Raw genomic sequence first — 13,479 nt, forward strand, 5'->3', positions numbered from 1 at the left:
CGGTCCAGCTCACCCCAACCCATCTCGATTGGGTTCAGGTCTGGTGACTGTGGAGGCCAGGTTATCTGGCGTAGCACCCCATAACTCTCCTTCTTGGTCATATAGCCTTTACACAGCCTGGAGGTGTGTTTGGGGTCATTGTTCTGTTGAAAAATAAATGATGGTCCAACTAGACGCAAAGCGGATGGAATAGCATGCCGCTGCAAGATGCTGTGGTAGCCATGCTGGTTCAGTATGCCTTCAATTTTGAATAAATCCCCAACAGTGTCACCAGCAAAGCACCCCCACACCATCACACCTCCTCCTCCATGCTTCACGGTGGGTATCAGGCATGTAGAGTCCATCCTTTCACCTTTTCTGCATCGCACAAAGACACGTGGTTGAAACCAAAGATCTCAAATTTGGACTCATCAGACCAAAGCACAGATTTCCACTGGTCTATCCATTCCTTGTGTTCTTCTTTAGCCCAAACAAGTCTCTTCTGCTTGTTGCCATACCTTAGCAGTGGTTTTCTAGCAGCTATTTTACCATGAAGACCTGCTGCTCAAAGTCTCCTCTAAACAGTTGTTGTAGAGATGTGTCTGCTGCTAGAACTCTGTGTGGCATTGACCTGGTCTCTAATCTGAGCTGCTGTTAACCTGCGATTTCTGAGGCTGGTTACTCGGATGAACTTATCCTCCGCAGCAGAGGTGACTCTTGCTCTTCCTTTCCTGGGGCGGTCCTCATGTGAGCCAGTTTCTTTGTAGTGCTTGATGGTTTTTGCCACTGCACTTGAGGACACTTTCAAAGTTTTCCTAATTTTTCGGACTGACTGACCTTCATTTCTTAAAGTAATGATGGCCACTCGTTTTTCTTTACTTAGCTGCTTTTTTTGTTGCCATAATACAAATTCTAACAGTCTATTCAGTAGGACTATCAGCTGTGTATCCACCAGACTTCTTCACAACACAACTGATGGTCCCAACCCCATTTATAAGGCAAGAAATCCCACTTATTAAACATGACAGGGCACACCTGTGATGTGAAAACCATTTCCGGTGTCTACCTCTTGAAGCTCATCAAGAGAATGCCAAGAGTGTGCAAAGCAGTAATCAAAGCAAAAGGTGGCTACTTTGAAGAACCTAGAATATAAGACATATTTTCAGTTGCTTCACACTTTTTTGTTAATTATATAATTCCACATGTGTTAATTCATAGTTTTGATGCCTTCAGAGTGAATCTACAATTTTTATAGTCATGAAAATAAAGAAAACCCTTTGAATGAGAGGGTGTATCCAAACTTTTGGTCTGTACTGTGTGTATATATATATATATATATATATATATATATATATATATATAAAGCTCAATGTGGGTGTGTATGTATGTATGTGTGTATGTATGTATGTATGTGTGTGTGTATGTCCGGGATTGGCATCTGCATCGTCACAGCTACAGCCACAAAATTTGGCACAGTCACACGTCTGGACCCCGAGAGCGTCCTAGGCTATGTTGTGAGGCGAAACCCCGCGCGTTCCAATTCACAAAATAATTTTGCCCCTCTCTATATAATGGGGAAAATGTGTGTGTGTATCAAGCCTCGCCCCTCATTATGGTGTCATAATGGTTGCCATGGCGACGCTGATGTCATCATAGGTTGCAAGCCCTGCCGCTCATTATGATGTCATAATGGTTGACTATGGGATGGAGGATGTGTGATGGGTATATGGGCACTGGACTATGGGATGGCGGATATGTATGATGGGTATATGGGCACGGGACTATGGGATGGAGGATATGATGGGTATATGGGCATGGGACTATGAGATGAAGGATGTGTGATGGGTATATGGGCACTCGACTATGGGATGGCGAATATGTATGATGGGTATATGGGCATGGGACTATGGGATGGAGGATGTGATGGGTATATGGGCATGGGACTATGGGATGGAGGATGTGTGATGGGTATATGGTCACTCGACTATGGGATGGAGGATATGTATGATGGGTATATGGGCACGGGCCTATGGGATCGTGGCTATGTATGATGGGTACATGGGCACGGGACTATGGGATGGAGGATAATTATAATTTGCTATAACTAACCACAGTTAGTTACTATGCCCGGGCAGCGCCGGGCTCTTCAGCTAGTATACAGTGGGGCAAAAAAGTATTTAGTCAGTCAACAATAGTGCAAGTTCCACCACTTAAAAAGATGAGAGGCGTCTGTAATTTACATCATAGGTAGACCTCAATTATGGGAGACAAACTGAGAAAAAAAAATCCAGAAAATCACATTGTCTGTTTTTTTTTCATTTTATTTGCATATTATGGTGGAAAATAAGTATTTGGTCAGAAACAAGCAATCAAGATTTCTGGCTCTCACAGACCTGTAACTTCTTCTTTAAGAGTCTCCTCTTTCCTCCACTCATTACCTGTAGTAATGGCACCTGTTTAAACTTGTTATCGGTATAAAAAGACACCTGTGCACACCCTCAAACGGTCTGACTCCAAACTCCACTATGGTGAAGACCAAAGAGCTGTCAAAGGACACCAGAAACAAAATTGTAGCCCTGCACCAGGCTGGGAAGACTGAATCTGCAATAGCCAACCAGCTTGGAGTGAAGAAATCAACTGTGGGAGCAATAATTAGAAAATGGAAGACATACAAGACCACTGATAATCTCCCTCGATCTGGTGCTCCACGCAAAATCCCACCCCGTGGGGTCAGAATGATCACAAGAACGGTGAGCAAAAATCCCAGAACCACGCGGGGGGACCTAGTGAATGAACTGCAGAGAGCTGGGACCAATGTAACAAGGCCTACCATAAGTAAAACACTACGCCACCATGGACTCAGATCCTGCAGTGCCAGACGTGTCCCACTGCTTAAGCCTGTACATGTCCGGGCCCGTCTGAAGTTTGCTAGAGAGCATTTGGATGATCCAGAGGAGTTTTGGGAGAATGTCCTATGGTCTGATTAAACCAAACTGGAACTGTTTGGTAGAAACACAACTTGTCGTGTTTGGAGGAAAAAGAATACTGAGTTGCATCCATCAAACACCATACCTACTGTAAAGCATGGTGGTGGAAACATCATGCTTTGGGGCTGTTTCTCTGCAAAGGGGCCAGGACGACTGATCCGGGTACATGAAAGAATGAATGGGGCCATGTATCGTGAGATTTTGAGTGCAAACCTCCTTCCATCAGCAAGGGCATTGAAGATGAAATGTGGCTGGGTCTTTCAACATGACAATGATCCAAAGCACACCGCCAGGGCAACGAAGGAGTGGCTTCGTAAGAAGCATTTCAAGGTCCTGGAGTGGCCTAGCCAGTCTCCAGATCTCAACCCTATAGAAAACCTTTGGAGGGAGTTGAAAGTCCGTGTTGCCAAGCGAAAAGCCAAAAACATCACTGCTCTAGAGGAGATCTGCATGGAAGAATGGGCCAACATACCAACAACAGTGTGTGGCAACCTTGTGAAGACTTACAGAAAACGTTTGACCTCTGTCATTGCCAACAAAGGATATATCACAAAGTATTGAGATGAAATTTTGTTTCTGACCAAATACTTATTTTCCACCATAATATGCAAATACAATGAAAAAAAAACAGACAATGTGATTTTCTGGATTTTTTTTTCTCAGTTTGTCTCCCATAGTTGAGGTCTACCTATGATGTAAATTACAGACGCCTCTCATCTTTTTAAGTGGTGGAACTTGCACTATTGCTGACTGACTAAATACTTTTTTGCCCCACTGTATATATATATATACTAGATTATGGCCCGATGCGGTCGCATCGGGAGGATGCGATAGCATCACACCTCTTGCCATGTTAACCCTCAACACACACTCTTCTCACCTTTCACCATCTCCACTCACGTCCACTCACTCCTTCACTTCACATACGACCCCTTCTCTCACTCGTCTCTCATACTCACGCCGTCATCGCCGCTGCTCCACGATCCCCGACATCTTCCGCCAGCGCCATCCTGGATCCAGACATCCTTCCACGCTGGCGACATGTTCTTGCGGTGACGCCATCTTGAGTATCGTGAAATCCCGCAATACTCAAGATGGCGTCGCCGGAAGAACGTGTCTCGCGAGTTTTCGCCGACACCATTTTGGATCCTGACGTCATCCTCGCAGGCAACATGTTCTTGCGGCGACGCCATCTTGAGTATCGCGGGGTTTCGCCGATCCAAAATGGTGTCGCCGCAAGAACATGTCGCCGGCGTGGATGCCGTCGGGATCCAAAATGGCGTCGGCGAAATCTCGCGAGATTTCGCCGACGCCATTTTGGATCCCGACGGCATCCACGCTGGTGACATGCTCTTGCAGCGACGCCATCTTGAATATCGCGGGATTTCACGATACTCAAGATGGCGTCGCCACAAGAACATGTCGCCGGCGTGGAGGACGTCTGGATCCAGGATGGCGCCGGCGGAAGAAGATGTCGGGGATCGTGGATCGGCGGCAATGACGGCGTGAGTATGAGAGACGGAGTGAGAGAAGGGGTCGTATGTGGAGTGAAAGAGTGAGTGGACGTGAGTGGAGATGGTGAAAGGTGAGAGGAGTGTGTGTTGAGGAGTGTGTGTTGAGGAGGAGTGGTGTGTTGAGGGTTAACATGGAAAGAGGTGTGCGGTGACGTCTCCGGTTACAACTGGACGGAAGTTGTTACAACCGGAAGCTGCTTAGGGCATTTATTATTATAGTACTTAAAATAAATATATTATATATATAATTCTTTAAAAAATAGAAATAGTTGATGGCACTGACATCACATTTCTGAATCTTGGGGTGAAAGATTAATTGCAAATTTTTTTTGATTACTGATAAAAAATAACGATAGAACTGTATATAAAATAGTTTTAGATGTTTCAATGACTGTCCCATTCAGCTCAATGGAAAGTGCAGAAATCCATGCGTTTCCCATCAGAACAACCCCATTCAGATAAACGGAGCTGTCATTTAGTTACAGAAATTCTGCAATAAATCTGTCACATCTGAATATCACCGTAGAAAGCTGGATGACAAATAATGTCTGCCATTACCTCCGCTACAGGTTTTCCCTAAGCTCAGGTGACATTTGCCTTCTAACATTTCTTATAAACATTCCTCATCTTATCTCGGCCTGTAATGCTTTGTGAGCCCCCCACACTAATGTATTTAGGAAGAGATAAGGAAACGGTGAATTGTAAGTAGTGATCTATGTTCTATGTGGTCCTGAACTATTCTCTGTCACATAAAGGAATTGCTGTGGATAAGAACGGATTAATCTACTTTGTGGATGGAAAGGTCATCAGAAAAGTAGATCAGAATGGCATCATATCAACATTACTTGGATCAAATGACCTGACCTCGGCACGACCTCTGACCTGTGACACCAGCATGCATATCAGCGAGGTAATATCCTAATGATACTAATTAATTTACTTAACCTCCATATTTGTAGAACTTCGCTATTATGTGCCAAGAACCTGTTATTTCTAGGTTTGAGCTGATATTCAGTCTTCTGAGAATGTCAGTGATAACAAGATGATATATAGATGAAAGATATATTAGACATGTCTGTATTTTATATTTGTAGTTATAAAGGTTTTATTCCAAAAATATCGATATGGGTGATATTCCTCATGGCGACATGCCCAATCACCCTGCATCATGCACATAATTTTTCCATGTTTGGCCCTTCCCCGAAGTAGGTTTCATAATAAATGATGTCACTTAATAGGCAATCTAAGGTGCAGTTTACTCACAGCGCCTTTTTGGCTCAAACAGTTCCTGTGTGCAGTGACAAGGTGGGCTCTAGTCTGCCCATGTATCAATGGTAACACAGATATTTGGGAAACGCCCAAACATCATGTATGACTTGCGACCGGGCATGTTGCAGGATGAGGAGACCAAGTGCTACGTGACATTTAGCAAGTAGTGTTTGTTAAAATTGGTAGGCAAAAATGTATTTATTTAAAATAAATATAAGTGAATTCATTTTATTTGCATATATATCACATATTCAACAGTGCTTTACAGACACCATCATCACTGTCCCCAGTGGGGTTCACAATATAAATTACCTGTCGCTATGTTTTGGAGTGATGTCACTTGAGGGGGTGGCAATGGTCTCTGCTCATTCGTTCTCTCCTTACAGTACACACTGACAGTGCACTCTCTTGCCAGCTCATCACTTCTGATCAGAGGCGGTGAGAGAGCGCACTGTCACTCTACACTGAGCAGAATAGTGCACAGTGACAAGGTCCCACTGAGCATCCATCTGAATTGACAAGCAATGCATGCTCAGTAGAGCAGGGACTAGCCCAGCCTCTGAAACAGATGTCACTCTATGCTCTAGGATGCTCAGGCAAAGCATCATCACATAGGAAGTAGTAAAAAAAAAGCAGTCAGAGTAGTGAGGGAACCCTAGAAACTTTTCAATCACAGTATGTTACAAAAAAGATTAGTGCATGACATTAAATAGAGATTTAGGATTCAAATATATTTTAGCTTTGGACTACCCTTTTAATATATTTTAGGCATATAGATGGGATACTTAGAAGAAAACATTTTTTATATATGGCATTTAATACTTAGAGGGATTGTTTCAACTTTCTTCAGGGGCACACTGCTTCTCTCCCATCCATCTTCCTCTGTGCTGGGGTATAGTGTGCTTCTGATGTTTGACAGTTCGGTTCAGCAACATAGTCGAACCGCTCGATTGGATTATGCACTGGCCCATGATGCAAGCAGAGGCAACTTTGCCTGTGCAACATCAGAGGGGTATAGAGACAGAGAAGAAGTGCTTTCTCTAAAGCAGAGGTGGCCGATAACCTAGATAACGAGCTGCACACAATAGAATTGAAAATCACTCTTTTCTTTAGAACAGAGACGATATTTAATACAGTAAGTAGTAAATTGCAAAGCTGTTTTTTTGCATCCACTTTGCAATTTTTCACATTTTTCAAGATAAAATTATTTTTTCTATAGCCAATGACTGACCTTTAGATAACATTGTGTTGCAATAATGCATCCTATAACTCTTAATATTTTGCATTCATCAGGTAAGATTGGAGTGGCCTACAGATCTAGCTATCAATCCAATGGACAACTCTATATATGTCCTGGACAACAACGTAGTATTACAAATCACAGAAAACCGCCAGGTCCGCATTGCTGCAGGGAGGCCAATGTACTGCCAAGTTCCTGGTGTTGAGTACCAGGTGGGAAAATATGCCGTCCAAGCAATACTAGAATCTGCCACAGCGATCGCAGTATCCTACAGTGGAGTGCTGTACATTACAGAAACTGATGAGAAGAAGGTCAATCGGATTCGACAGGTCACTACCGATGGAGAGATTTCATTGGTGGCTGGTATACCGTCAGAGTGTGACTGCAAAAACGATGCCAACTGTGACTGCTACCAGAATGGTGATGGCTATGCAAAAGATGCCAAATTAAGTGCCCCTTCATCACTTTCTGCCTCCCCAGATGGCACGTTATACATTGCTGATCTGGGCAATATCAGAATCCGTGCTGTCTCCAAAAACAAGCCTGTGCTTAGTTCTATCAACTATTATGAAGTTGCATCGCCAAATGATCAAGAACTTTACATTTTCGATATCAACGGCACCCATCAATTTACAATGAGCTTAATAACTGGAGACTACTTATATAACTTCAGCTACAGTAATGAAAATGACATAACAGCAGTGACTGACAGCAATGGAAATACCCTCCGCATCAGAAGGGATCCAAACCGCATGCCAGTGAGAATAGTTGCACCTGACAATCAAGTAATCTGGTTGACAATTGGTACTAATGGCTGTCTGAAGAGCATGACTGCCCAGGGACAAGAACTGGTATTATTTACCTACCATGGCAACAGTGGGCTCCTAGCAACAAAAAGTGATGAAACTGGATGGACAACCTTCTTTGAGTGAGTACCTACGACAGCAATATTACTATTATTTATTATTAGACACTACATATACGTATAGACATTTCTATGTGCTCAGCACAGTGGTATAGGGACCAAAATGGGATCTGTAAGTCCATTCTTTCCTGGAATTGTTTTTTCTATGAATTGTCTGAAAAAGTTGAGAGAACAATGCAAGATTGACCTTCACCTGAAATTGAGATGTTCTTGTGCTATTTTTTCACAGCCAAGTTTAAAAAATCTGGTTTATAATTATAACCTTCAGTGCCACAGCTTATTGTGAGCAATCAGATACTTATCCTTTTCTCACAACTTATAATGGCTGGTTTACAGGGTATGATCCAGGTTATATGCAAGCCGATCAGCTGTCATTTTCTGGCATCTTTACAAATGTTTACAATGTTCTGCTGCTAGTGATAATTTTTAAGCAAGGTTAAAAATGATCGCATCTAAGGGATTGCCATTTTGTATCTTTGACTGGTGTTTACTAATCTGATTACAAATGCAGATAGTTATGATTCATACTTCACTGGATTTTAATGATTTTTTTTAAATCAATCTGCATGTATAAAACACCACACAGTAGTAATAATGTGGTCCATCCCACCAAATACTGTTATTACCTATTTGCACTGGAAGTTTCCTTATAATTGCTGGGGGTTTGTCAACTGTGACCCCACTGATCCTAAAAATGAGGATTCCAAAGTCCCCGGAGTGAATATAGCAGTAGCGCGTGTCCAGGACCACCACCATACACTTCTATGGGACTGACAGAGATAACTGTTCTATCAGTCTCACAGAAATTAATGCAGTGGTCATACGTGTTGACTGCCACTCAATTTCACATGAAGAACTTTAGTAATCAAACATTCATCACTTATCCTGTATATCGGTAATAAATGTTTTTAATGGGGGAAAACCCTTTGATTAAAAGTTAGGATAGTTGTCTGGTATTAGAACAATATGGCTGATTTCTTACAAAACTGGTAGACAGCCTGTCTAGGGGTTGTATCTGATATTGATACTCAATGAGTCATTATGGGGCTGAGCTGCAACGTCTAAATGGGTGTACCAGTGTTTTTGTAAGAAAACAGCTACCGATATGTTTTCTAATCCTAAATACGACCATTAGAGTACGATATCATAATAAAGCTTTAATCTTTACAACATTACCTAAAGTTGCTTGAACCCTATTGGAATAGAGTGATAGGGCCAAGCTCGCTGGAAAGCTACTCAGGAGCCTGCACGTCCCAACATACCCTGTGTGATTCTATCAATATTAAATTGCCACTCTTACATTTCCCCATTCTCTAAGAGGTTATCATATGGCATGGCTGGTGTGCCATAAATTAACCTTTATCACATTTGCTGTGGACAATCATTGTTGTGGCATCACCGATATACAAGTTTGTTTGTTTTTTTAAAAAAAAAAAAAGGTTTTCATCTTTCGTAACTAGATAAAATGATTCTTTTTCTAGCGTGACCGTATTTAATCAATAAAATAATGACTCAATAATGACGTCCAACAGCAAGAGAAATCAGCTGCACCTTTTTAAATGATAATTTACTACTTTATTTCTATCGGATTTCGAAAGCAGAAAAAGTGACTCCATCCATGAAAATGACATAATTGCAAATAGCAGGGGGTTACATACACACATATGGCATTATAAACTTGGAATGGAATTGATTTTTGTGATTCAGTGTCTGCTTACTTTGCTATGTAAAAAAGGAAAGATGGAATTCCAAAATGACAGATACCATTAACAAATCAATTATGGGGAGATTTGGCTATAATCATTATTTTCAGTCTATTTTATTAAACGAAAGATCTAAGACATAGTGAATACATATTAGATAAAAGGAAAAAGATAGTTTTGAAAATTACTCTAAAAATCTATTTCAGCGTTCCCAAAGCCTTTATGTAATGAACCCATTTATATACTGTGGAAATCAAAATTTGTGCCTCACATCTTTGTGATGCTGTCAAGCTTCTTGCAATTCGTTGGCTACTTTTCCCCAATGTCAGAGATAACAGTGTGAGTGGGGGTGGGGCATGCAGATCCCACCACTGCCACTAGTTGTCAGGGAGATACCCCTTCTCTGCCTCCAATCGTCAGCACAATAATACAATTGACTGATGAGCGAAGGATGAGGTCGCAACTCTATCCACTACTAGGCCAGTTATTGGGGAACTCTCACTGAGCGTATGGTATATACACCTCCGATTCCAACGAATGGAATATATATATACCCCAGCATGGTCACTGCCAACTCCACAATAACAAAAGGAACTACTAGCTGCTACGAGCTATTGTTCAGACAGGCCTAGTGCAGGTAGCCGATGGCTTCACGGGAGAGCTTTACAGAGCAAGAGGAACAGAGGTATTATATTTTATATATTTAATCCAAAAACGTAGACGTTGTTTATAAAACATATACAGAGATGTCGCAAAATGGGAACAAAACAAAAAGGTATATACATTTATACAATGAAAGAAAAGTACTAAGTACTAAGCCTGATGTTACTGGAATGGCTCTTATCTTTATGAAGTGAAGCACTCCGATTAGGAAATGCAATAGTCTCACAGCGAACTATGTCTTCCAGAATGAACAATGACAGACACCCAAACTCTAATTTTTATTAGCTCTTGTTTACGCCCTACTACCTCCCATTGCTGAGCTCATATGGTGGCTGGTTGTGGCATGTGCTAGGTCTGTTAGAATTTTTATGAGATCCCTAACTTTCAGCATATCTTCGCCCCTGTAGGTCCCAGGAGGGACCTACAGGGTCCCTATATTGGCGTCATGTTTCCTATTGCAATTTTACCTTTCTATGGAGGTGAAACCTGGCATGGATAGCATCATTAAGTTGAGGATTACAATGGCCTTACGGTGATGTGAGTGAATGCATTATATTAGTCCCTTCGCTACAATGCCAAAAATATATCTCTCATAAATATCAGATAGATGCAAATCTCAAAATTTATCACTGACCACTGGCTCCAAAGTGTCTCAGACAAGACATTTGAACAGTGGAAGCTCTTGCTTTGGAAGTGTATTTACCCTCTGAGTAAAAAAATCCTAGTCTTAGAGACAGGTTCTCAGAGCAGATCTCTGCTGTACTTACCTAGTCACTGCAGATGGTCCCTACTTCAGTGAATGTTGAAGTGTCAGCTCTCTCTCTCACTTCCCCAGTTATAACTAGTTTCTCAATTCCTCAGTTATAATTAATCCCATATGGTCAATTTAAGGGCGATATATCCCCTCTCTCGAGATTCTTTGTGGATTTTTAATTTTCCTCTACGACAATCAATGTTTCAGTTCTCAAAATTAAGATTATTTAATTTATGTTGTTATAACATATAAAACATATTCTCCTCCTACACAAAGACATAACTTGAAGCTCCTGGATATAAATTATTTATAAAACCGGTGGTCTCATAATGGGAGCAGGTCCTTCAAAGGCTCCAGGAGTTTGGTGATAGCAAAACCTCCATGACACAAATAGCTTCATCCCTGCCTAAACCTTTACCTAAATATTAGTGATCATTTGCCTTAAGATTTGTTTTTATGGTACCTGATTTTTTTCACTGATGGTTTAGTTGCTTTTAGTTTAAAATTTCCACTTACTTGTGAGCTCTCACTTCGGCCAAACATTGTGTGTTTTAAAGAGAAGAAAGTATAAAGCCAATGCCAGACACCGTTGAAATTCCAATGGTTCCCACCTTCTCTCCCCTGATGTCATCTGTCAAGGAAGACTCGGGAGCCTCCCATTTGCATTAGAAGGTTTGTTTGGTCCTGCTGAAATCGGTGTCTTCAGCCAACTTGTATGGAGGCCTTGAGTGGAAATAATCAATAGGTTTTAGAATTCCCATTATATATTATGGCATGTTATGACAATCCATACTTCTAAGTATACAGTTATGTCTCATACATAAGGAATTTATTTTTTGTCTAGGAAAGACGATGACACTAGATAGAAAAAATTAATTGTTGCCATCCGCTGTAATGCTATTAGTAGTGTAACTTATCATCTATAGTGTATAGATAGATCAGTTATGTGATAATACTAGAACAAACACATTTTCTCCTGACGGCAAACGCTGAAATATTTGCTAGAATTGTATAAAGTGGCTTTGGTCTCTTGAACTCATATTACATTCTTTTTGTGTTGGTTACATTAATGAAAGTGCCGACAGAAAGTAACTTTCTAATCAGAGATGAATAGATAAACTTGTACCTGTGCATTAAAAGGAAGTCATGAAATTCTTCATATTGTAAATTGCTCTTAACTGTGAAGCTTTAGAAATAACTGATGAAAGAAATGTTAAACTCCATAGTTAAACAATAAAGAGCTTCTATATATCCTCCACAAGGCCAAATTAGACGCAGATTTCTGAAGGCTAGCATTAGTTTGCTATTAAAAATCACTGGTTGTGGTAGAAACAGAATGGCCCAAGACAACCTCCTTGCTGGTTTGAATCTCAAAAAGTGCAGAAATGTATAGATAATTATGTTTTTTTTTTAATACATTATCTATATATTCTCGCAGTTTTTGAGTTGTATCTTATCATTATGGTTTGATCCTGATGAAGTGGTTTGAAAACCTTGAAATGCGTTGACATAAACCACATTCATGCTTCACCTTCGTGTTTGATCGTATGTTTGAACTTTGAGCCATCGTATTCCTCATTTATTGTGATGTATCTTTGGTGGTCCTTCTGCAGTCTTTACATGCTTTTATAGGAGTTGTGACTGTCTCAACCCCATCAGGTGAGCATACCTATAATATTTAAAACCACTTCGTTATCAGATAAAACCATATTTGCGCTTTTTGTCTCTCCAGTTTTACCATTTGATTTATAGTCATATCATGGTAGAACTTAAATACCATCTTTGCTCTAACCGAGAGAGAGAGAGAGAGACATTTTTTTTTTTGTCCGGCACCCAGAAAGAATGTTGGCTTAAATGAGTGTCTGGAGGATCCGCCAGAGAAAAAAACGTTACAAGCTCCGTTTTGAAATCTTTGAGGATGGTGACGGACAGCAACTTTTGGCGGATCCTCAAAAAAAACGGATGCAACGGACAGCAATCCATCACAATCCGCCATTAATGCAAGTCAATGGGGAAAAAAACGGATCCTCAAAAAAAAATTGAGGATCCGTTTTTTTAAAAACCTGGCGGATTGTGACTGATTGTAAAAAACTGAAGTGTGAAAGAGGCCTTAGGGGCCTGTCACACATAGCGACGCACCAGCGATCCCGACCATGATATTACCTTGTCAGATCGCTGGTGTGTCGCTACATGATCGCTGGTGAGTTGCCAAACAGGTAGCTTCACCAGCGATCAGCACCAGCGACAGGAGGGTAACAAGTTACCCACTGTGTACCTTAGTTACCAGCGCGCTGGTGCAGGGAGCTGGTATCCAAGGTACACATCGGGTTTCTAAGCAGCGTGCGGCACTTAGAAACCCGATGTGTATCTTGGTTACCAGCTCCCTGCACTAGCGCCCTGGTAACTAAGGTACAGATCGGTTTTCTAAGTGCTGCGCGCCGCTTA

At 41.3% G+C, this 13,479-nt stretch overlaps 1 protein-coding gene across 10 annotated transcripts in view; it reads left to right on the top strand.

Moving 5' to 3' along the window:
• Window positions 1-13,479, top strand: part of TENM3 (teneurin transmembrane protein 3) — a 1,679,324-nt gene that overhangs the window by 1,612,500 nt on the left and 53,345 nt on the right. For all 10 annotated transcript variants that reach the window (XM_073577886.1, XM_073577891.1, XM_073577894.1 and 7 more), the window contains 2 exons: window positions 5,236-5,390; window positions 7,043-7,917. In XM_073577886.1, the coding sequence (XP_073433987.1) occupies window positions 5,236-5,390; window positions 7,043-7,917 (1,030 nt within the window). The remainder of the gene's footprint in view (window positions 1-5,235; window positions 5,391-7,042; window positions 7,918-13,479) is intronic.

Source organism: Dendrobates tinctorius, unplaced genomic scaffold (genome assembly GCF_039654945.1).
Source record: "Dendrobates tinctorius isolate UK_male_01 unplaced genomic scaffold, ASM3965494v1 ptg000008l, whole genome shotgun sequence".
Lineage (NCBI taxonomy): Eukaryota > Metazoa > Chordata > Amphibia > Anura > Dendrobatidae > Dendrobates > Dendrobates tinctorius.